Raw genomic sequence first — 22,911 nt, 5'->3', positions numbered from 1 at the left:
TAATTAACAACTATATCTTAAGCTGATATAGGTATAATATGAGACATTTATTACGATGCATTACTGTTAGAAGGATGCCTCTAAGTGGGTCTCCAAGAAGGGTGTCCTACTAGTAGAAGGGTGTCGTAAGAGGGGGCTCTGAGAGGGTGTTTCAGCAGGTACTCAAGAGAACATCCCACAAGGATGTCCTATATCATGACAAAGGTGACAATAGCAGTTTCATAGTAGCGATTCTATAGAAATGCCAGGTAGCTTTCGGTTGTGGATGGCCTAATAAAACTACGTAGTCTGCCATAAGCGCCTGGGATAAAACTGATTAGCAAACATGTAAGGGCCTCCGGGCGCTAAGAACGGAGAAGTGCCACTCTTGACAGCGTGTCACTGTAGAAAGGGTGGGAACGTAAAACTACAGAGGATCCACAGGCATACCCAAGAGGTTGTATTGTGCAGAAACTAAGTTTAAAAAGCAATCTCGAAGTTAGATTTTATGTTAAGAGATTTTCTTTCTCGATCAAGAGAAATAACAGTGGAATTAAGCGCAAAAACAGTAAAAGCAAACAAAAACAGACAAAAGCAGATCTAAGTGATAACACAATCAAGAGCAAAAGGTATACTGTCAGTGACGTCAGAAATGGTGAAACACAAAACTACGGAGGATCTACAGACATACCCAGAAGGTTGTATTGTGCAAAAACTAAGTTAGAAAGCAATCTCGGAGCTGGGTTTGATACTAGTAACAGCAAATGCAAACTCACCAAGTGTACAAGCTCACTATACGTTGATACTGTACTGCGAAAATGAACTGGCGTAAAATCGAGTGTCATTGTCTGATGTGATGGCAGCTGCCTTGCTGCCTCTAATGACCTTATGTGCCCACAACAGCATGTAGAAACTGATTGGGCTCACAGCCAGCCATGATTCGGCCATGATCCTATCGAAATCGACCGAAGAGTCTACCTATACGTTCTCGTATATCACCGCTGAGGCTTAATTAGAGCCTTTGTTAGGCTTTGCGCTTGCCTTCTGAAGGCTGTGTTTTTAATCGATATCCTGATAGACTGTCATCCGGGATTGGACTTCGCTGGAGAGAACTGTCTGGCGTTCCATCGAGGATGTCGCGGACACTGGTAAGACTTGGCGTAGAGGCCCTAGGGGTGGCAGGGATTTCTATAGTTGTTGCGGCAGGGATGCCAAGGAGGTGATATATCTGCAGAAGCATAGCCAGAATCATGATATCGAGTAGCAGGTTGTGGGAGTTTGATATATGCATCACCGAGCTTGCAGGTGATATCCACTCCGGTAGCAAGCCCGACATCTTGTGCATGGGTCCGTTCCCGGATATCTTCCAGTGTATCTAGGAGAGGGATCACGTATCCATCTCCGAGGACATCAGATGCGACTAGGTGCCCATACACCTCCAGTGTGTGGTACTCGACAACCCATCCCCCAGAGTCGCCTCTTTTGATATCTGGAGCCGTTGATCAGTTGCGACTGTCGTTAGAACCAGGAGAGGACTTACGGGCTCCTTCGTTCATCTTGAGTGGGAAAGCCTTCACAAATCCTACACTGCGGTTCAACCACACCGAACACGGTAGATAGTCTAGAGTGCCGGTCTGACAACATTCGCCGTAAGTATTTAGCGCCACATGACGGCTCCTCGAGAGTTCCATCTTCTCCGGACTGGGCGCAAGCAAGTCGGCTTCACGAAGCTTGCTAAGAGTAGTGGACCTCAAGCGGTTTGGTCGCAAGTTGGCGTTCTTGTTGATAGTGACAAGAGCCCAGTCGTGACGCGGGCCTCGGCTGGGTTGATCCGATGGCAAGTCACCTGTTGAAGCATGGACCTGGCCTAAAGGGCACCAGCCCTTAACATTAGAAGGCTCGGCCTCCTCTTCAATGGCGCATTTCGTAGGCGATGAGGGTACGTCTGCGACAGAATCTGTATGTTGATAATAATCATTCTCATCGTCATCGTCTGTAGAGTCAGTACTGTTTCCATCGTCGCTCCGCGTGTCAGATATTGTGTCCGCTTCATCTATCGAGGAGCTAGATAGCGGGCCTAGTAGATGCGCCGCTGTGAGGCCGTAGATCCCATAGTCTCCTTGTTCGCGCGTGATTTTAATAAGGCCACCAAGGGTGCCGCATCGGTTTCCATCAGGCTGTGATAGTAGAATAGGAACACCGCTTAAGGTATTGACAGCGAAATCGTAGTCCGTCAACACGTCCACCAAGGAGCCGCTCGTTAGTTGAAGTCTGTGAGCGAGGACAAGAACGTCGAAGCAGGCTGCTCCAAGCTCTTGAGGCTGACATAGGTCGCGAGCAAAGCGCTTGTTGAAGAATCGACGCACGTAACGTTCACGCTTTTCATGGCAAAACACGACTATCCAGGGTTTTGCGCAATCTGCGTTCTGGCCCAGGACCATGAGTCTCATGCTCATAGGTGAATGGGTTCGGTAGTGCTTCTGGATGTATTCAACTAGTGATACTTCCAGTTGGACAGCTATCCGCTTGTACTGCTCGATCGTGTCATTCGACACTGCCTGGTCGAACTCCAGTAATTTGCCATGCTTAAAGGTTCCCGGCAGTGATCGGCTGTTGCTTGGAGTTTGATCGGAACGCGAAGCAGACAGGTGCTGCTTCTCGATGGACTTGGGCGTCGTGCTCGCTCCTGTCGCATATCCGGAATCGACGTCGACAGGATCATCGAACCCGGCCCGATCCAAAACCCCTGTCAGGCTCAGCTTCTTACTAAGCGTCGAACTACAAGTCAAGGATGTAGTCGGGCCTTGCATTAAGGGGCCAACACGGTCAACGGCCGCGAGATTCATTGATAATGTTGCAACCTGATTCAAGGCTGTCGAGGTGGTGCGCAGAGAAGGTATGGAATATATGTAGGGCGCCAGTGGACGTTGCTGTATTGAATGACACAGCAGTGCACTGCCCCCGGGGATTTGAGCACCGTAGGCCCGGAGCCCTTGCCACAGGCTAATGCAGCTCGATACAAGAGTCGAAGCGGAATAGTCCAATCAAGCTGCAGATGTCGTCCCCGTCCACGAACTTTGGGACATCGCCTCGCTCATAACTGACCGAAGAGGTTTGGATGCCCATACGACCCGATTGTGATTTTTTTCTTCTGTCTCTGCATTTTATGAGCCGACTCGGAACTTCATAGAGATGATGCTCCATAACCAACCATTCCCGTTGAGCAGTTGTTCTGACCGCGACTTGCATCATCTGTGCGAGTGCCTCTGGAGGTGGGAGATCTGCGTGGATTGCAAGGCTGGCACCGACACCTTGAGGCATAATCCCTCATGTCCGTGGCCCACAAGGGCAGCAAAATTATCGAGGTTCTTCGAGTATTACAAGGTCGTTACGAGATCATACATACCAGAGTTACTGCCAGGAGACTGCCCAGCACTTCGAAGCCACGATGACTTATTTCATCTCATCTCGGCTCTCAAAGAGAAGGCCGACATACCTCGTGGCGAGCTCACGAAGTCGCACTTCGACGGCCCCCATGTCAACAAGGGCAATCCTCCGCCACAATCGGATCAGAATAGGGCCGTGGATCTGGCTGTTAGGGTGATGTTGATGATCAATTGTGCGGTTGATGATCAATCACTCGGTCTACTTGAGTCGGGAGTCGCGCCACTAACATGGCGCAATGATGAGACGCTGTGTCAATTTCTAAAGAAGATCTTCCCACAAGAACAATACCAAATCCTCGACGCGAAGACGGATGGCAAAAGGTCTCCGGGCATCAAGACACTGTTGACGGCATCGAGACTCAAGTCTATCGCCAGACTGACTATCGAGCCCACGAATGACATACGCGACCATCTTCGGCTAACTCAGAGAACGGGAGTCGTCCTGATCTACCACCATGTTGGATTCTTGATTGAAAGTCTCACTTCAGGCCACCCTTCGTCGCCCGTGGGAAGCTTGGAACAGGAAATACGAAGGTGAGCCCGATCACTGTGTATAAGGGGAATTAGTGCTAATTGGGCAGGGGCAACATTCCCCGCCAGCTAGCCTTGGAAACGCTCGATTCCTTGCAGAGAGTCCTGTTCCCAGCTGATATCAATTCGCGACAGCTATTGCGCACTCTTGTTGCCAAGTCCTCGTTTGACCCAGCATGTTTGAGCCTGGACTGGACCACTTACCGCAGCGAGAACGAGCAAGAAGTTGAATATAGGTATCTGAGCGCTCGACTCATGGACCTGTACGAAGAGATTCTTAACCCTAGACCCCGTAGCACTCTTGAAAAGTGGGCAGAGCGGCGTAGCGGAGCGAGACACGTCATGATTGCAATTCTTGTCGGTGTCATTATTGCCATCATTCTGGGCTTACTTGCACTCATGGTGTCGGTTTTTCAAGCTTGGATAGCTTATCAAGCCTGGAAGCATCCTGTAGCGAACCCCTAACAATCGTATGGGAGTCTACGCACACGTGTTAATCTCTGCGGCGTAGATTCTTCGAGCATCCGAGCGGAGAATACTTACGCCCAACAGCTCTGTGAAGGGAAGGGACGTCGCGAATCATGTAAGCCAATAATATCCTGTGCAGCAGGTAGAAGAAATGGCTCTGTTCGTTCAAAAAAGCTGCGCAGGGCGCAGAAATAAGTACAAATCCGCTGTACGGCACTGCGAAATTAGCTGCGAAATTGCAGCAGAAATTGACCAATAAAACGCAGGCGAAACGCAGGGGTTTCGCGTAGAAAATCCAACCAATGAGCGCTTCTGCCGTTTGACATATCCCATTCCCAGATAGATTGATCTCTGCTTCGATGCAGTATCTGGGCATTTGTTCGCTGACTTGCGCATTGACCCTTGAACTGCATCTGGATCGGTCGAAGGGAGCGTAAACAATACTTCCGGCCTATCATATCTCTAAGCTGACCAGTCCAGGTTGAATAAGGCAGCATCCGTAGTACGTAGTACGTTACTTCCTCGATGCCTCGGTCGTTGGAAGTGACCGCGCTTGCCGTTAACTTAGGCGGTAGGCCGAAACTTAGTTGAAAAAGCCTTGCGCGCCCCAACTGGAACAAGTCGCCTGAAATTGCCGCACCGCCTGGCTAGGCCCCTTTGCGCTCGGCTGAGCGCTCCGCCATATCCTAGGCTGACTCGGGATCTGCTGCGGATCGTGTTGCCGCGTGCGCACTCAACTCTCTCTGAACGCAACTCTGCTGACGTACAGGAAGGGTCGACAACGAGCACAGGCTTGTCAGTTCCCCCCGCCCTTCTTCAATATCCTTATTGGCGGGTGACCTAGGCGACGAGTCTGCTGGTGTCCCCCCTACCGCAAGACAGAACTCTACAGTTGATGTCTACCTCACCGTGTACAGCAGACTTGATGCTACTGTATATTACTCCCAAAAATTCTTGCTCATGGCTTTTTCAAGGGTCCTGTGTTCTAGATCGCGACTCCAGTAGGCCCTGGACTGGGGCCTCATGTCTTCAAAAAGGTCACTATGTGAGGGGGCGGGCTGTAGGAAGTTGATGGGGCTATCTATCTGTCCACTCTATACTGGGTAGACGGAAGGTCCTGTAATAGGGCCATAATGCCAAACGGGTAGAGATCAGGTTATTCGACTAAAGCTTTCCAGGAACAAGTCCTGAGTAGTGGTGGTGTGTCCTGGGCGAGGCTGAGCCGGAATTGAGTTGTCTCAGTCCAGTCAGTGGTGATACATCAATTAAGTGTGGTTCGAAACCCACAAGCGCTGTCTCTTTAGTGGAGTGGTTGATGTGTCCCTTTTCTAGTCCCTCAGCCGTACTATGTGGCTTACGATGACTAGGTTAAAGTGTGCCAGCACGTCCGAGTTGAGGAATTCATACGAGAATCTGGCGGGTGCACGGAGGATATGTCACTCTCTGCAATCTTTACTGCCCCCCGAGGTAACAGCAGGAGATATCCAATGGTTGTGAATGCTTCCGTTGCTATTAGAACAATCATATGTAGAGCCTCTTCTATAATCGTATATCATATCCTCTAATTTGTAAGCTTTCCTGCAAGCGGAAACACAAATTCAAGCCTTCAGTAGACAACTGGTCTGCTCTATAACTCATCTTTCTTCTTTCGATCGGGCTTCCGCTCTTGTATGACTTCCTCAGGGCCAGCTGCTTGAGCTGAAGCTTCCGCTTCCGCTCTTTTCACAGCTTCCATGACCTGAGCCACCTCCTCATCATAGACAGTCCACTCGGGAACCTGCCTTCTCGCCCGGTCCAATTTCGGCTCCTTGGTCAACGGGTTGTTGCACAGATCGATGGTTTTTGCACTCTGCAACGCCTCATCACTACACCATGTCTCGCACCACAGCCACTCCTGCGGCAGGCTATAGATTGGCAAGTTATATTGCATGTGGTTCGGAAGATCCTGGTCGAGATTGCTCAAACTCCCCGGATCAGCACTCAGGGCATGGTATTGCTGCCTTAACCTATCGCCAGCGGCTAACTCGCGGAATTTCTTGAGGTCGACCACATACAGCGCCGAGATGTGGTAAGGCTTTCCCTGGAGGTAATTCTTCCAGTAACCTTGTTTCCAGAAGCGGAAGCCCTCCATCTCTTCGCGAGAATCACACATTGGAGTGAAGCCGTAGGGAGCACCATGAAGGTCAACGCGATTGAGGTTCATCATATCGGTGCGAACAATCTGGTCGGCATCAACGAATATGACTTTGTCCAGATGAAGGGGAAAGAGGACGTCAAGAAATAGAATCTTATAGCCCCAGATTTCACGCTGCTTTTCTTTTTGGCTGCGTAGCCAGTGAGGCCACTTGTAAGTGACCATTTCGTACTGGAAGTTGTAGTGGGCGGCCAAGTGTGGAAGGAAGGATTTGAAGGACGGGGAAAGGAATTGTTCAATGAACCAGAACTTGACGCTATGAGTGGTGTGCTTCATGACAGAGAGGATCATGATGTTCAGCATGCGTTCGTAAAGGTGACCAGATGCCACGGAGAAGATGTTAATGTCTGCGTTAGCGGACGAGGAGGACTTAGAAAGTCCAACCGATGTCAGAGCCGATGATGCGAAAGATGCGCCACGACTGAGGTAATCCATCGCTGACCTAGCCTTAGAACCGGAGTCCAGCACATCTTCAGTCTCCATGCCGGGCTTTCGAGAAAGACGTGGGTAGAGGGTTGCACCGTGAAACGAGTACAGTGCAACAGACGTGTCCAGGTCTCCAGGCTGCGGAGAATACCCTTTGCTACCTACGGAATCAATGGTGTAAACTCTTGAAGAGCGGCCAGGCATCAAAGAAATATGCCAGTAGCCCGGGTTTGCCTTGAACTGGAAATATCCAAGATTCGCCATGATGATTGTGTCTGCGAAATGTGGTTGTTTCTCAGTACCAAGTAGTAGCTGAACACCCCTTGGTGGGGAACCAGTTCCAGTGTCACGGGAGTGCCCTTCGATCAAAATGTGTTCTAGCTCGTAGATTGCATCAATGTTCTGATCTTTTGGCACAGAGCTCAACTTGATATTATCAAGGTCATAATCACAAACTTGAGGTGCAACAAGCCAAGCAGCTGGCACATGCATGCCCAGATTGAGCAAAGCCTCCTCTGGGATAGCTGTGAAAGTTGCTTGGGGTCGCCGTAAGGCACCACTGTTGTCGAACATGGGAGCAGAGTCGAGGACCTGGCGATAGAACCTCTTGATTGGGAGCTCGAGCACTTGCTCTCGCGGGTTCAGGAAGATCTTGAGGTCAACGCCATGTAGCTGGGAAAGTGTCCTGAGTATAGGTATCCACGGTTGTACTACCTCAGAAGCGGGATCAATGGCTGCCACTATTTGAATTGCTGGATCGTCTGATGTTGAGACATGGATTGCGGAGTGGGTGCTGTTCCACAGATTGAAGTTGTCTATCCTGATCAATGGCGGACTTTCAAATATGCCCTCTGGTAAATCAGACACATGTGCTCGCGCGACTAACGATGTGACTTTCGCGAGGTCAAGCGGTTTCACGACGTTACTTTCCCACCCTAAATCTCTCACGGCAGATACGACGTGGTTGATGCGTTGCTGCCGTTCGAAGTTCAGTAGTAGGTCGAAATCCTCCTTCAGAAATAGCGTCCCGTCTTTGATGGGTCCAACATATCTGCCGTTGAGCAAAATCCCACTAGCTCCGTGCTCAATTCCTATTGCGTCTGCCAGGCGTTGCGTTACACTCCAGTAGTCATCAGCACGTTGTGCCATTGCCTGAGTTGGCTGGGTCCAATCACTACCAGACACTATATCGAGCAAATTTTCTGGCGATATCTCTTTGCCCTCTTTCAGTAGATGATAAAGCTGGAAAGGGAGTCCAGATGTAGGCCGAGATGATGTCGGATTATGAAGGATGACGAAGTCAACGCCTGGCTCTCCTTTCCGGAACTCGATTGCCTCTTTGAGCAGCTGCTTACCAGGGTCGGACTCGAAATCAGCGACCAATAAGAGATGAGCCCGAGCTTCAAAATCAGAGTCTGGACTCGCAGATATTCGAGGTATATCATCGAGCACATCAAAATGATCTCGCGCCAATTTGCTAACGTCTAGTACCGATATTGAGTCTAACTTCTCCGGCGTAATCAGAGCATTTCTGCTAGAAGAAGCTTGGAAAAGAAAATATTCTGGTATCCAGGATTCTTCGTTGAAGGCATCTTCCATAATTGCTCGCTGGATTGCTCGTAAATCCATCGAAACTCTGGCACTCATTGCCTCGAGCCAATTCTCATTGCGAGGCAGCGCAACTCCATTGATCAATATCGATGTAACTTCATTCCCTAATTCCAGCCTTGACAGATAGCTTTTGACAGCCTGGAGTCTTTGCTCGAGAGGATCGGAGGTCAATAAAGCATCGAGTCCAAGCACTTCTCTCTCGTTGCGAGGCTTCCGGCCTTCAATTGCAGCGGCAAAGCTAGCCTTTGTTGCTGTAGAAGGCTTCTTGGCCGTCACTTGCTCCTCGAAATATGCGAACAGGGAACTCAACCCATAGGTCTCCAACAAGTGGTAGGCGATTTTTGCTTGGGCTGCGGAATCTGGTGATGACAGAAGAGGTACAAGACCAAATCTGACCGGAATTGTCCTTTTCACGAAGCTTTGCAGAGTCTCAACGACCAACTGAAGGTCTTTAGAATCGGCAAAATTTACAGGAATAATAAGATTGTGGATATCCCGACGCGCAGTTGGCAGCTGACCTGGAAACGTTCTCTGTAGAAGAGCCGTCAGTTGAGATGGCCAAATTTGATATCGCTTATCCTTCTCAATGTTATTGAGCCACATAATGACATTGCTGCCTTCAGTCTGGTCCCGCCAGTCATACCTTTGAGGCTCCTTTTCCACCTGAGCTTGAGCAATATCTTTGTGTGAGAGAAGTTTGATTGCTTGAGACGCAGTGAAGCCAAGATCGCGGAGATTGTTGATCAGTGCCCTTTCCCGTCTCAGGTGATCGAGGAGACCGAAAGGGTTCAAAGACCGAGTATCCACCTGCACGCCATTGATCCATACAATACTATATCCTTGTGGCAGAAATACAGCACGGTTGGTTCTATATTCGTTAAGAAACGTTTCGCTGGTGTTGTGGCTTGCAATCATCGCCGAATATCGTGGGAAATCAGCGGATACCTTGAGTAGCGTATCTAGTTGATCATCACTAGACATCACGAAGCTTGCCGTGTTGAGGCCAAGAGTTGAGAGCTCTGAAGTAGTGAGGGGCTTCAGGTCCGCTGGGCCTTCATCTGAGAGGTCTTTGTCAGATATTGGCTTTTGCACCTCCTCATCGTCCTGTCCTGCTTTGCGGTCATCGATTACGATATAATCTGTCCTCTTGAGCGCGAGTTCTACCCCGTACCCGTTCAAGAACAAGGGGCTAGTGTCCGTAGACGGTCGATAGCGGACTCGATACGAGCTCTTACCCTGCTTTGCAGTCCTACTCACAGTCTCGTGGAATTGCCCAAATAGTGGATGGGTAATATCCGCATAAAGGATGGAGGGAGGACCTTCTGATACGTCTCCCAAGACACGATCAAATGGTAATTGGTCGGCCAAACCATCTATGGGCATGTCTTGTTGTGCCCGTTCAAGGGACGGAGAGCAGTATTGCTTGTCGTCAAAATGTACCCAAACAGGACAGGCAGCGTCCTGCGCTGCCATCATGCTAGGTTGCACAGAGGTGTTATAATATTGGTAATGCGCTTCGATGCGAGGTGCCACAGAACGTATCGCAAGTGCAAATTTGAATGAGGCAACAGCTTCTGGATCTGAGATGTGTCCGTCATCTTCCAACAATTTGAGGAACCTCTCGTAAAGAGCCTGCTCGGTGTCGAGTTCGGTAAAGATGCCCTCCGCGACTCTGTCAAGAAGTGGAAAGAAAGAAGTCGAGTTCTCCTCGGCGGCAGTTTCTCTACCTTCAATTAGCTGCGCGAAGGGGTTCGAAGGTATCATTCTCACAGTAATTCGAGAAGATAAGGACCAGCATCGAAGGAAGCTTTCAGTGCAACATTGATAGACGGTCCGGCCAGGATCCGCATGCAAAAACAAGACAAGAAGACCCATATGCTGGATTTCCGCCGCCACGGAAATGCAAGGTGTGTGAACAGCTCCATTTTGTGGACTCGCCTATGGGTAAAGCGTATATCGTAGACTTCTCACACTTCCATTCAATCAGCAGTGATTGTTGGATTCGGCTTCTACCATGAGATGTCTTTGACAGCTTCCCAGAGGGGAGGTTTCCAACTGCTGTTTACAGCGTTTAGAGACCATCGTGTCCTCGACCAGGATGCTCATTCCGAACGAAATATTGCTTGGCAGGGGTTCAAGGCTGACGGAACTTGAAGATCAAGATCGACGTCACTTGAAGGAGCGTGTCGTTCTATTTTTCTACGTTTCCCAACAGCACGTTCAGGGGGGCTAATCCTATACTCTTTCCCAGCAGCACGGGATATGAGGCCAAGCCATATATGCAACGCCTGCATCTCGCGATCAGTGCAATACCCTTCTCACAGTGTGGTGCAGTTTCGCAACTCTGCCGATAGATTCCCGAGAAAAAGTCTGCGTCAGATAACAACTCAAACTGGCAAGCCAAAGCACCTCGCCAGCGCAGCAACCAACAATGCACAGAGAGGTCAGAAGTGGGCACATGCTTCGGTAGCGAGTGAAAGAGCTCCTCGACTTCCTGCGGGCGCCTCGCAAGAAGCTCTCACAGCTTCACCACCACAGCACCTTATATCCACCACGCCACATCCCGAGAATAACCTCTCCTCCACGCGCCCAGCTCGCTTGGATTCCCCAGAAGGTCCGATCAAAGACGAAGGCGGAGCAATAACGCTCAAAAACCGCGCATCATATCTCTTCCAGCTCGGCAAGGCGTATGCCAGATTCTACAAAACCGGGCTCAAGAATATCTGGTCCAACTACAAGGAATACCGAGACCTCCGCAGGAAACTCGGCGGCGCTGAGATTCATGACCTGGTCAGATATGCATCTACGCCAGCGATTACGCGGCGAGAATTCCAACTCCATCTTCGGACCCAACACGATCTCAAGAAATTGATACCATTCGGATTGGTCTTCGCCATCTGTGGCGAGTTCACGCCGCTGGTGATAGTGGCGTTGGGCACCGCGGTCGTGCCATACACATGCCGCATACCGAAGCAGGTCAAGAAGGATCTACAGAAGGCGCTATCTCGCACTGAAGACGTCGAGCGCCTCAGCCCACAAAAAACCGAGGTCGGCATTACTCCCGCTCTCGGATACGCCCACGGCGTAGATCCTCTCGGTTTATCCATCCGAGAAACGCCAGTGCTCGGTTCGTTACTGCAGCGTTTCTGGGTGGAGCCGAAACTCAAGCAGCGCATGGACCACATAATCTGCGATGCCAAACTGATCAACCACGAGGGCGGAGCCGCGCGTCTCGAACCAGAAGAGCTCTACCAGTTCTGTGTCGATATCCGACAACTCGACGCCATGAAGCGCATGGTCGACTATTACACGCACGACAGACAGTCAGACATACCCGATCCAGACGTGAAGCATACGCAGAAAGAGCTGCAGGTCTTCCTTGATTCAATTGGTCGAAAACTGACAAATTTGAAGAGCCCGGCTGATTATAACCCCGAATCCATCTTCGTGGCTGCAGCCAAATATGTTCGCTCCCGTGGGCAGGAAGGACCGTATATCCCGCCACAGACATTACGGAGATCGAATATCGGAGATAAGTAGCGGTTCAGGACAAGTAGTTAGATAATAAAGCTCGATCATCCGCAGCTTGCCAGAGCTGTCACGAGCCATGGCATGAGAATAGACAGCTTAGAGACCAAGCCTCAAGTGCTAAACGCTCGTTGTCTCTCCACTCATCCGTGAATCCGCTGCTCAATTAGCCACGGTAGTTTCCTCTTCATAGAGTAATAGTTCATCATCCTTCATGAAAGCACTTACCAACCGTTCTGATCCGTTACATGTAGACCTTACCCTCCCCTCCCTCCCCCATCCACTCACCACTCCTCCTCCTCCTCGTCACTACTACTAACGTCAAAAACTTCCTTCTTCTTCTTCTTCGTCCCCCTTTTCCTGCTCCTCCCCCCCTCAGCTGTCCCATTCCCACTCCCATATGCACCATCCTCACCACTCTTCCGCCCCACGTTCACATTCCGCAGCTTCAGCTTCATCTCCCGCTCCCGCTCCCGGTCCTGCCTGAACGATCTCACTTTCCGAGCTGAAGCCTCCAGGTTGGCGAAAAAGTCACCTTGAGCCGCATCGACCATGGACTGGTCGCCGTCAACACCGGAATCAGTACCATGGCCAGTACCAGTGTTACTCTCATCGGGTCCGCCGTCATTGCTATCGGATTCATCGGGGAAAATGGTTGGTGCGTCTCCTGATGAGGAGGAAGCTTCGGATCGCGCAGCAGGGTCGTGGTCTGGGAGAGCGCTGGTGAACATTTCGGGTGGTGGTTCGTCGTCTTCTTCGGCTTCTTCGGTGTCTGATCCGTTGGCATTGTGTGCCTGTCTCGCTGTATTGGGAAGAGGAAGAGGAAGTGGGGCACTGCTGAACATTAGAGGGGGTTCCTCTTCTTCAGACTCTTCGGACCCTGATTCGACGGCTTCTAAATCCTTCTGTACTCCCGTTGCGACGCTGCTGAACATCTGAGGTGGTTGCTCATCATCATCTGATGACTGAGATTCTGAATCTGATGCTGTTTCGGACTCGACTCCATCTGGAGGTGGAGCTGCGCTACTGAACATCTCGGGAGGCCGTTCCTCATTTGAATCTTCAGCTTCACTATCGTAGTTAGAAAACTCCACTACCCGGTGCTCCCTGGGTTCCTGCTGCTGCTGGGCTTGACTGTCGTCCTCCTCTTCCGGCTCCAAAACAGAAAGCTCTTCTTCCAGCAACGGCCTCGGTTGTATTTGAATCTTGGGAGAGGGCTGATCTTCTCTTGAGTGCATGCTCGGAGTGGAGCGACCTGCCGTTCTGGCTGATGTAGGTGCTTGGGTGTTATTGAATGCTTGACTGAGCGTTGTTACTTGTCGCGGAGTTCTCTTTGAGATTGATGGAAGCCGAGGTGTTTTTGGCGTCTGGGATGATCTTAGCGGAACTGCTTCGCTTTCTATTGGAAGGTTCGTTCGATTATGGCTGGGGGGCTGATCAGACTCATGGTTCCGCCTATTCACTGCTTGAAAAGAGCCATTCAAGGTTGTCTGCTGCTCTGGAAAGTGCTTCGATGAAGCTGGAGGTGGTATCAATACCTCAATCAATCTTTTCCGTTGTGGCCTTTTTGATGATGAATCGATTTCGCCGTTATTGTCACTTCGGTCCTCATCTTCATCTTCGTGGGATCTTTCTTGCTTTTCTGTATCTGCCTCTTCTACACCATCTTGGTCTTGTTCTGACTCGGTACCTTGGCTGGACGTCATCGAATGTGCCTCTAAACTGGACTTTTGATTGACATTCTTCAATTGTGTATTGCCGACTGAAACGTTGTTCTCTTCATCAGAATCCGTGACATACATAGCACTTTTGATCTTCCTTCGAGGTGTTATGACCTCCACTGACTTGCCGTCTCTCGTGGCTGTACGACGAGTTTGATGCCGGGCTTTAGCAGGCTCTGGTTTGCTGCGTCCGGAAGGCAAGGGTTTTATATCCTGTCCGCGTGCCTTTGCTTCCTCCCTCGGCCTGTACACCCTCTTCCAGAAAGTAGAACATTGCTGTGCATTTCTCGTCTTCCCTAGTCGATCACTGACCGCTGTCCAGTTTACCTTGTCGTCAGATGAAAAGTCCAGTGGCACTTTCGCAGCAGTCTTGCATTCTCGCACCGCCATGATCAACGCTTCTTTCTCACCTTCTTCCCAACGCTCAAATCTTTGCGCATCTCCTTGCCTAATCCTGTTTTTCCATTTCTGGTAAACAGAATCCTGGGTTCGACCTAATATTTCTGCGATCTCAACCCATTTCCTTCCCTTTTCCTGGACCAAATTCCTTAAGTCATTGATCTGCTCTTCGGTCCATTCGGTGTCCTGCTCCACGTTCTGAAAGTAGCGCTCACGGTACCTGTTCAGGGACTTTCTAGATCGATCCGGCAGCACATCGTAGAACATGCCTCGAAGCTCTGCCCTTGTCACGTCAGGATTAGGCCACTCACTTCCATCACGCCGGCCAAGCAGGGTCATAAGCGTATTAAAGTCAAATTCAGAGACCGAGTAATCGTTGCAGATACGCCGCTTAAATCGAGTCAGCTTAGCCTTCTCCTTGTCGGTGAAGGGGCCTGTTGCAGGGCCAACCCTGGACTTGTGACCAGAATCCCTTTGATGCCTTTTCAGATCATCCTCTCGGAAGAAGCCTTCTGTGCATTCACATGTATGCCTCTTCTTGTGTACGTTGGGATTCCTCATGTGACGCGTAAGATGCTGTTGGTTTCGGAACTGCCTGCCGCAGATAGTGCACGTCAGTTCAGATTCGGTGCCCGCGTGTGAGCGTGTCTCATCTTCTTCGGACGCTTCTGAGTCCTCGGGCTCACGATGATTGCTGTGCTCATCTTGGTCCTTGTTTGCCTGAGGAGGGACTACCCTCCGCCTTTTAACCTTCCTATTCTTTTTGGATATTGATGTGAGCATCTCATTTGGTGTTCTGGAAGGGGCTCTAGTGGTGCTGCGTTGGTTCCCGCCATCGTCGCCGTCCTCTTCTTCTAGAGAAGAAGCTCTCGAGTTATTGGGAAGCTCAAGCGTTGGCAAAGGGCTAGACTTCTGCTTTTTGGGCTGCGGCTCCCCTTGGCTGGATCTTTTTCGCTTACGCTTGACACCTTGGCTTTTGGGCTCAGTTTGCCGAGACATCCTCGCGGATTCCTCTGATCCGTTCACTTTTTGCGCTGGCAGCTGTGAGCTTAAAACCTTTGCGCAGAGGTGAGGAAACATACCTTCTCCTTCATCATTCTCCTGCGGCATCTCCCGGGAGGGCGAGCTCCCCATCGACCAGCTGAGGCCTTTCAGAAAGGCCGTTCGTCATTAAACGACAGAAACCTGAGGAGATAAATTGGGCAATTATGTTCCGGCTCCAAGAATATTTGGCGGGGATATCAGTGATTGTAGGCTTGGCATTCCCGCTCCGCAGATGCCTTAATAGCACACGTTAATAAATACTCCAATACTATCAGGGCATCGAGTTTGCAGCCTACATACCAAGCTCTTTACAGAATCCATACATCCATTAAGCCCACCAGCCATTGCGCCCAATGGTCCTCCTTACGACAACCCCGTCAATTCTCTCCGCAATCTCGCTCCTCCCCCAAGACTCTCCCCTTCGCAGCTCTCCCCTCTCCTCTGACACCGAGCTTTCCCTCCCCACCAATCTAGACACGCCCATCTCGCACAAGACCCTCATACGCCTCTCCCAAGCCCTTCGCTCCCTCCCCAGGCCCTCCCCAAGAATAACAACAACAACAACAATCAACCCTCAACAAGCATCCTTCACCCTAAACAACCTACTCTACAACACGCGCCCCTATCACCCTCCCGCACCCCCACCACCCAAACCAACCCCCGAATACCTCGCCCTAAAATTCCGCCTGCTCGCCGAAGCCCAACAACGCGAATACAACGCCCTCCTCACCTCCGCTGAGAGACCACCCTCCCTCCTCGATCACTCGTCTCCGGATAGGGATGCTGACCCCATCTCCCCCTCCCTAGTCCTCAACATCGCTCTCTCCATCCTTCTGTGCGCCTTCTCCGTCTTCTATGCCACGCGACACTGGCCCAACGACGGCGTTCGCGTCTTGCTTTCTTTGGGCGCTGGGATTGTCGTCGGGGTGGCGGAGACGGTGGTTTATGCGGCATATACGAGGAACGTGGAGACCGCTAGAAGGAAGGAGGGGGCGAGGAGGGAGGTTAAGAGTGTTCTTGTTGTGGAGAAGGCTGGGATGGGTAGTGGGAAACGAAACGAGGGTGTTAAGGGGGAGGAGGAACAGGAGGAGATTTGGGGGAAAGGGGTCAATGGTGGAGTGAGGAGGAGGGTCAGGGAGAGGTGGGAGAAGGGAGAAAGGAAGCTGGAAGAGAAGATGGAGAGGGTGAATGGGAAGAAGTGAATGGGAATAGTAAAAGGGGTTGAATCTGAAAACCCTATCTAAACCGCTATCGCCTAAGTGTGTCCATGTATGCAAATGCCCTACTCTACGCCCAGCGGATTAAACCCTAAATTCATCCCTCATAATCATAAACCCATCTCGTGAACTAACTCTTCGTCCTCTTCAACCCTTTCACCCTCGGCTCCAGCAATAACCTTCCACTACAGGCCTTGCCCACAAAGCCACCATTCCCAGCCCCTCTCACGAAAACCCTCTGACCTCGTACCCACGTCTCCCTAACCTGACCCCTCATTAACTTTCCCTGATACGGAGAGCACTTGTTCCTAAAAAGCATGGTACTAGGCTCGACAATCCATTCCGCGTCGTCATCGAAAACACAGATGTCGCCATCAAAACCGACGGCAAGCTCACCCTTTTGCTTCTCTAGACCTACCTGGGCGGCGGTGTTGACGCAGCACCATTGCACCAGATCGGTGATTGCGGAGTCTGGCGCCGTGAGTCCTCGATGCGTCATCTCGGTCCACAGGATGGGTAGACCCAGGCCAACGGAGGAGATGCCGCCCCAGGCTGAGAAGAAATTGCCCTGCTCGCTTGGGAGCTCGGGAGTATGAGTAGCGCTACCTGGTGCACAGACGTGCCCCGGGACATGGGAGGGTAGCAATTTGAGGTCAGGCGTGCAGGGCGAGTGGTCAGAGACGACTGTCTTGATGACTCCTTCTGCCGCATACTCCCGCAGTTCCTGCCATAGTCGATCTTGATTCGACTGGTCACGAATTGGTGGACAACATTTGTGTCTGGTGTCGCCTTCTGAGATCTCTTCCGCCGCTAGTGAGAGGTAGTGCGGGCATGTTTCGGCTGTGATGTTGATGCCTTGAGCACGGGCTTTCCGCAGAAGCGGAATGGCTTCCATAGCAGAAAGGTGAACAATGTGGAGGGCCAGGTCAGGAGCCAGATGCGCCAGTGATAGGATCGCTTCAATGGCATAAGTTTCGAAGGATGAAGGCCGCGAGGAAAGGAACGTCTTGTACGCGTTGAGAGGACCATGGGGAGCTAGAGGAGGCAGCGAGGTTTGCACATCGTCCCCAACAGAATCGGTAATGGGAGGGATCATCTCTGCGTGGAACATGACGGTGGTAGGCTCATCTGCCAGTTCAGACATGACTTTTGAGATATCTCCCACAGAGACGGCCGGAAATTCCTTAACTCCGCTATCAATGAGGAAGCCTTTGAATCCTCTTACGCCCTCGCGTACAAGAGGCTTTAATTCTCCTAAGTTTCCAGGAACAATACCCCCATAGAAGCCTACGTCCACCCAGCATTTTCCGTGAGCCGCATTGACTTTCTCTTGCAAGCCTTCCACTGTAGTAGTTGGAGGTATAGCATTTAGCGGCATGTCAATCACGGTAGTCACACCGCCAAACGCGGCAGCCTGTGTGCCCGTATAGAATCCCTCCCATTCCGTCCTTCCTGGCTCATTTAGATGCACGTGAGCATCAACCAGCCCGGGGAGCAAGATATGGGGTGAATGATCGACATATGGAGTACCGAGCGGGAAATCGGATGGCGGGAGGATGGAATAGAAGATCGACGTGACCTTTCCGGTGGTTTGAGATATGACTATGGTAGCGGATGTCAAGCGTCCTGATACGACAGCTCGGGAAGAGGCTACCACTGTTATCGGGGATCCAGTCGAGGGAGTTGCAGTGATGCCACTTGGCGGGGAGGGTGCAGGCGTAGGGTATGCATTGGCCGCTGCGTTGTTTTGATTCATGCTTTTCGAGGAGGCAGTATTTCAGTGGTATTCCAATCAATGCAACCTGATATGAAGAGACGGGAGGCTTCTGGTAGACGAAAGAGGCACATGCAATGAGGAAAGAGGACTGAAAGAACAACAGTTAGCTTATCACGAACGAAGTGATAAGCCGGAACACCTTGTCAATAGTTCAGATGTGCGTAAAACAAAGACAGCCATCCGAAATCTGGGGAAAGCAGACAAAGGAAAGGGGTCCGTCCAAGAGTGGACACCAGGGACAGTATCCATGCTGTTATCGCTCATCCCGGATCCTGATCGAGCACTAACACGAAGCGAGGCGCCAAGTAACCAAACTTCGAGTGTGTGAGATCCATCACGTTGCACCCTGGGAACGGTACTGGGTTGGACATGGATTGACCGGACTGCATGGCAGTCTAGCTGCATCTTCTTACTCGATCAAAACGAGGGAGCGATAAGAGACGGGCATATGTTGACGTTCTAGCTCTAAACACGGGGGTCGGCAGGGCTGGAAGGACGGCAGATTGCGTTGATAGTGCTAGACCAGTGTTGAGGGGAGAAGCGAGCTGAGAGGAGTTGGAATGTGGTTGACTTCCGCAGTTTGCTCAACTGCTCAATCCGATCTCCGCCAAGGATCTGGCCTTATTGGGTCTAGTCTTTAGATAAGACCTCCGGACCAAAAATCTCGCGCAACTATCCATCCACCACGCATCCGCTCGCTATCTACGTAGTACAAATAGGTGACACCCACAACTGCCGTCCTCACCACAAAATTGAACCCAGCCCTGCACTTCAATTCGATTTTCATGAGGGAACCGATAATGCTCTGTGCCAACACGAGAACAGGTGTCCGTAACAGACTCTTCACCAGGTAAGGTACATCAGTCGGCAGACCCTCTGCACACCAACTCATCAGGCGTGAACCAAACCAGCCCAACCTTTTCTTTCCGCTACTGGCGCACCCCACTGCAAGACCAGAGCCTAATCTCAACAAAAGCAAAGTCCCATAGCCAAGGATCAGAATCTCTATCATTTTTCCCATGATCTGGTTCGAAGTCAAGGAGGCGCTAGGCTCTATCTTCCGGTTGCTTACTCGATATTCTTACTCGATTGGAACTCTATGTCTACTTGTTACTCGATGACAACCTCCCCTTTACTCGATTGAAACCTCTTCCATGGAACCGAAATGGAAATCTTTCATCGGTCCCATGTTTCCGTCGCACACAACGTTACTCGATGACAATTTCGCCAGTGACGTGTGTGTTTGCGGTCATCTCCCAACGTACCGTCTCACTACCAAATACCATAAGCAGCTGGTAGAAGGCATGACCACGGGTCATACATTGATGAATCCCAGTAGGGTGCTTAGCGGACCAAGATACTTATGAAACCCTTCCGCTTCTACCCACCTCTGGTCTCCAGCTCTCCATTTCAGAACCTGTCAAATCCAGCAAGACATCGGCCTGTAATTCCAACCACAGGAAGGCCTTCGATTGAGAATGGATCCTATATATCCGTGGATGGCCAGCTCCTCGGAAACCAAGTCGTCCGCCCTCTGACGTCGCTGCCATTCTCCCAAAGTCTCACACTTCCTGCCTTTGGCTGCCCAGTATACGTACTGATTCCTACTGCTAGCTGACAGGCCTTTCCAGCGTTCTACAAAAAGCAAGGCGCAAGAGTTCTGCCTGAAGCTATAACACAATTCTTTGGCAGTTTTCCACTCCGTAATTATACCATGGATGGTTGTTTTTGGGGGAAGCACGAACTCTAACCACTCTTTCTTGCGCCAGACTCTAGCGGTCAACTCCAAATCCTTTGTGTTTGTTACACGGTAAGCTCGCGTAGGGGGTGCTATGGATGGCGGAGGGTCACTGACACCTATAGAACAACTCCTTATGACTGCGGTGGGGATTTTAGTTATCTTACTTACTACTATAGTATTACTATACAAGAGATGAGGGATAAGGGCCTTAACGTCTCCTGTAGAATAGCATCATGGAGGATTCTTGGCTGCACACGTACGGTTCAGATAAACTTGTAAAACTTAAGCTACATTATGGCTGTTGTGCTATGACATCGAGCTGATGATTAGCTCGAAGATGTTGCGGATATTTGGCCTTGCATGAGAACAACTTGAAGCTATGCGACTTGCAAGTGCAATGCCCAAGCTCGAACGTGTCCTCGTGCACGTTCTTCACGTGATCACGAAGCCTCTTCTCAGCTGCAAAAAGCGTTCTATCTTCATAACCTCATTTGTCATATCTTTGGGGTTTCAACGCATGGATTGGACAGATGTGTGTATCAAGATTGCGCTTTGCATTCGCGTTAGTGTACGGAGTATACTTCTAAGCAACCATCGCATGTACAAGCTAATTAGTGCTTTTCTCTTTCATGAATATTCTGTAGTCTGGACGCAGTAGCTGAAGTGAAGTCAGATATCAGGTCCAGGGTAGGATTCGTAGTGAGATTTTCCGGTCGTTCCACATTGTTCTGCAGCGGTACTAGAACAGGAGTAAGAGGGTCTCGTAAGTTTCCGGTCGTTACATGACATAGGATACAGTATTCGTTCCCCCCCCCCCTAGCCTGCGCTGGTGCTGCCTACTATAGGAAGTTAGTAGTGATGGCTGGTGTTGATCTTGCTCAGCCACTCCACCAAATCTGTTTCTGTCTTCAAGATTTGTCTCAAGTCAGAGCCTTCTGCTTCACCATTAGCTGACGCGTAATAAACTAATCTAAATGCAGAAGAAAGATCTCTCTGGATTTTCTGATTGGCTCCTTAAGCTAGCGCCGGCGGCCATAGACTAGTCTAACCCACCGAGACAACTTTAAAATGCTTTCAAGCGAGTCTGGCTGGGCGGACGGGACCAGCTGTAATGCAATGCCAGCTGACTCTATCTCCAGATCAAGCACACTATCAGCATCAGCTTCTTTTCTGAAAGGTGATAACCGAGATTTATAGATGTAGGATTCTGAAATGCGTTCAACGGGCTTGTAAGCTTCTGATCCATCACATCAACAGCATCAGCGTTAGTTAGGCATGACATGATCACGAAGTAGTTTTGAATCAACACTGATGTTACTAGTAGTGCTACTTCACCCGTCCCCAAGAACGGTGCTTGATCGATGTGCTTGGGGTGCTTGACTTGTGTTAGAGGCTAAGACGTTCGGGGCAATTTCTACTGAGAACTCTCGCTCATCCGTTTTGTCGTTGTTTCTGCGTGGGTTTCTTTCGACCCTTTTTCTCCGTCTCAAGCCACTTATCTTGGTTTGGCTTTCTTAACCGTCATGTCGTGGTCCCACATCGCTTTCGTCTGAGAGATCAAGCTCTTTATGCTCGTTGGCACAAGCTTCAATTTATCTGTTTTAAGGCAACGTCTGAAGTTGGATAGGAGAGATGTCAGACAGAGGAAACTGAATATCATTCATTGCTTTGAGACGGGGATTTGGTTGGCGTGTCAACTGGCTCTGTCATGTCACCAATATATACTGCTGTCACTCCACTTCTCCCTACATTGACTGGGTCTCCGGCAGTCTTTGCAACGCCCCGATTGATGACTCCTGAAATTGGCTCTGGAAGATGAGCGTGATGTCTTATCGTTTCAGGTCGAAGATCTTGACTTATAAATATAGAAAGACACCAGCTCCGAGTGCCATACATTGAAAGGGTTTCTTTGGCTGATGGACTGCTAGCGGCTTTAGAGTACTCTTAAGAGTACTTCTAGTGTTTTTCAATTGCAACAAACCCAGGCCAGTCTGGCTTTGACTAGTAGGCGATAGAGCCATATCAATGATGTTGTGCATCACCTAACGCTCCCCTGATAGTAGCGACTCCTTAAGCTATTGTCAGGAATGCTAAGATGGTAAGTATATCGGTGGTCGTGCTCTATGATTCAGTCAACCGAATCCGGAATGCGTTCGGAACGGTATATTCAGAACGGTATATTCGGCAAAGGTATATTCGGCGTCTGGGTCTTGGCGTGACTCCGCAGTAGTAATTTGTATGTAGCATTCCTGAGTTTATCCAACACTCTGATAATCCCACTCTTGCTGTAATCTTAAGCTTGTTGTTACTTCCCAAATAGGTACTGAGATAGATATCCTTGGTGTTGTTATTCTTGCTATGGCTATGTCGCTATGGACTGCCCATCCTGATTGCCCAGAGCACCTCAAACACCTGAGCTCGAGAGGCGTGTGCGCTCCCTCTCCTCCTCCTTCTTGCTGCCCCCTATCGCCGGTGAGGTCTTCATCAATCCAGACGTGTGTCAAGAGCGTCTCCAAGGCTGGGCCTTATCGCAGGGCTTCGCTATCGTTCGAACAAGCGGAAGCGTGAAGCAAGCGCGGCCCCGGTTCGATTTTCGTTGCATACACCATGGAGGAGATACTGCGAATACTCGTAAGCTTGAGGAACACGTTATAAGAGATGAGGAGGGCGCTGTTACAAGTCGTCAAAAGCAGGAGATGACAAGCATTAATGCTCGTAACTGCTTTTATCTTATTTATCTCGCATATAAGCAAATTAGGAAGCGTAGATCTAGCGAATATAGCTTCGTTTTAGGTATCTCTAATAATACTTATAGTTATTTGATGACTG

At 50.2% G+C, this 22,911-nt stretch overlaps 7 protein-coding genes across 7 annotated transcripts; 3 read left to right on the top strand and 4 right to left on the bottom strand.

Moving 5' to 3' along the window:
- Nucleotides 1-1,148: 1,148 nt before the first annotated feature.
- Nucleotides 1,149-2,825, bottom strand: EPUS_07307 (uncharacterized protein; the record flags this gene model as incomplete). The annotated part of the gene is made up of 2 exons (XM_007788027.1): nucleotides 1,149-1,468; nucleotides 1,520-2,825. 2 exons carry the CDS (start codon nucleotides 2,823-2,825, stop codon nucleotides 1,149-1,151), a joined length of 1,626 nt encoding a protein of 541 aa, XP_007786217.1.
- Nucleotides 2,826-3,174: 349 nt separating this feature from the next.
- Nucleotides 3,175-4,421, top strand: EPUS_07306 (uncharacterized protein; the record flags this gene model as incomplete). Its single annotated transcript, XM_007788026.1, has 2 exons — nucleotides 3,175-3,959; nucleotides 4,007-4,421. The coding sequence occupies 2 exons, from the start codon at nucleotides 3,175-3,177 to the stop codon at nucleotides 4,419-4,421; spliced, it is 1,200 nt and encodes a 399-aa protein (XP_007786216.1).
- A 1,630-nt stretch (nucleotides 4,422-6,051) lies between these two features.
- On the bottom strand, nucleotides 6,052-10,419 carry EPUS_07305 (uncharacterized protein; the record flags this gene model as incomplete). Its single annotated transcript, XM_007788025.1, has 1 exon — nucleotides 6,052-10,419. The coding sequence occupies one exon, from the start codon at nucleotides 10,417-10,419 to the stop codon at nucleotides 6,052-6,054; it is 4,368 nt and encodes a 1,455-aa protein (XP_007786215.1).
- A 498-nt stretch (nucleotides 10,420-10,917) lies between these two features.
- On the top strand, nucleotides 10,918-12,195 carry EPUS_07304 (uncharacterized protein; the record flags this gene model as incomplete). Its single annotated transcript, XM_007788024.1, has 1 exon — nucleotides 10,918-12,195. The coding sequence occupies one exon, from the start codon at nucleotides 10,918-10,920 to the stop codon at nucleotides 12,193-12,195; it is 1,278 nt and encodes a 425-aa protein (XP_007786214.1).
- Nucleotides 12,196-12,467: 272 nt separating this feature from the next.
- EPUS_07303 (uncharacterized protein) lies at nucleotides 12,468-15,413 on the bottom strand (the record flags this gene model as incomplete). Its single annotated transcript, XM_007788023.1, has 2 exons — nucleotides 12,468-15,337; nucleotides 15,386-15,413. The coding sequence occupies 2 exons, from the start codon at nucleotides 15,411-15,413 to the stop codon at nucleotides 12,468-12,470; spliced, it is 2,898 nt and encodes a 965-aa protein (XP_007786213.1).
- A 287-nt stretch (nucleotides 15,414-15,700) lies between these two features.
- Nucleotides 15,701-16,549, top strand: EPUS_07302 (uncharacterized protein; the record flags this gene model as incomplete). The annotated part of the gene is made up of 1 exon (XM_007788022.1): nucleotides 15,701-16,549. The coding sequence occupies one exon, from the start codon at nucleotides 15,701-15,703 to the stop codon at nucleotides 16,547-16,549; it is 849 nt and encodes a 282-aa protein (XP_007786212.1).
- Nucleotides 16,550-16,694: 145 nt separating this feature from the next.
- EPUS_07301 (uncharacterized protein) lies at nucleotides 16,695-18,320 on the bottom strand (the record flags this gene model as incomplete). The annotated part of the gene is made up of 1 exon (XM_007788021.1): nucleotides 16,695-18,320. The coding sequence occupies one exon, from the start codon at nucleotides 18,318-18,320 to the stop codon at nucleotides 16,695-16,697; it is 1,626 nt and encodes a 541-aa protein (XP_007786211.1).
- Between the last annotated feature and the right edge of the window lie 4,591 nt (nucleotides 18,321-22,911).

This window comes from Endocarpon pusillum, assembly GCF_000464535.1.
Source record: "Endocarpon pusillum Z07020 unplaced genomic scaffold C711415, whole genome shotgun sequence".
Lineage (NCBI taxonomy): Eukaryota > Fungi > Ascomycota > Eurotiomycetes > Verrucariales > Verrucariaceae > Endocarpon > Endocarpon pusillum.
The sequence above is the reverse complement of the archived record's forward strand: the minus strand, read 5'-3'. Positions and strand labels throughout refer to the sequence as shown.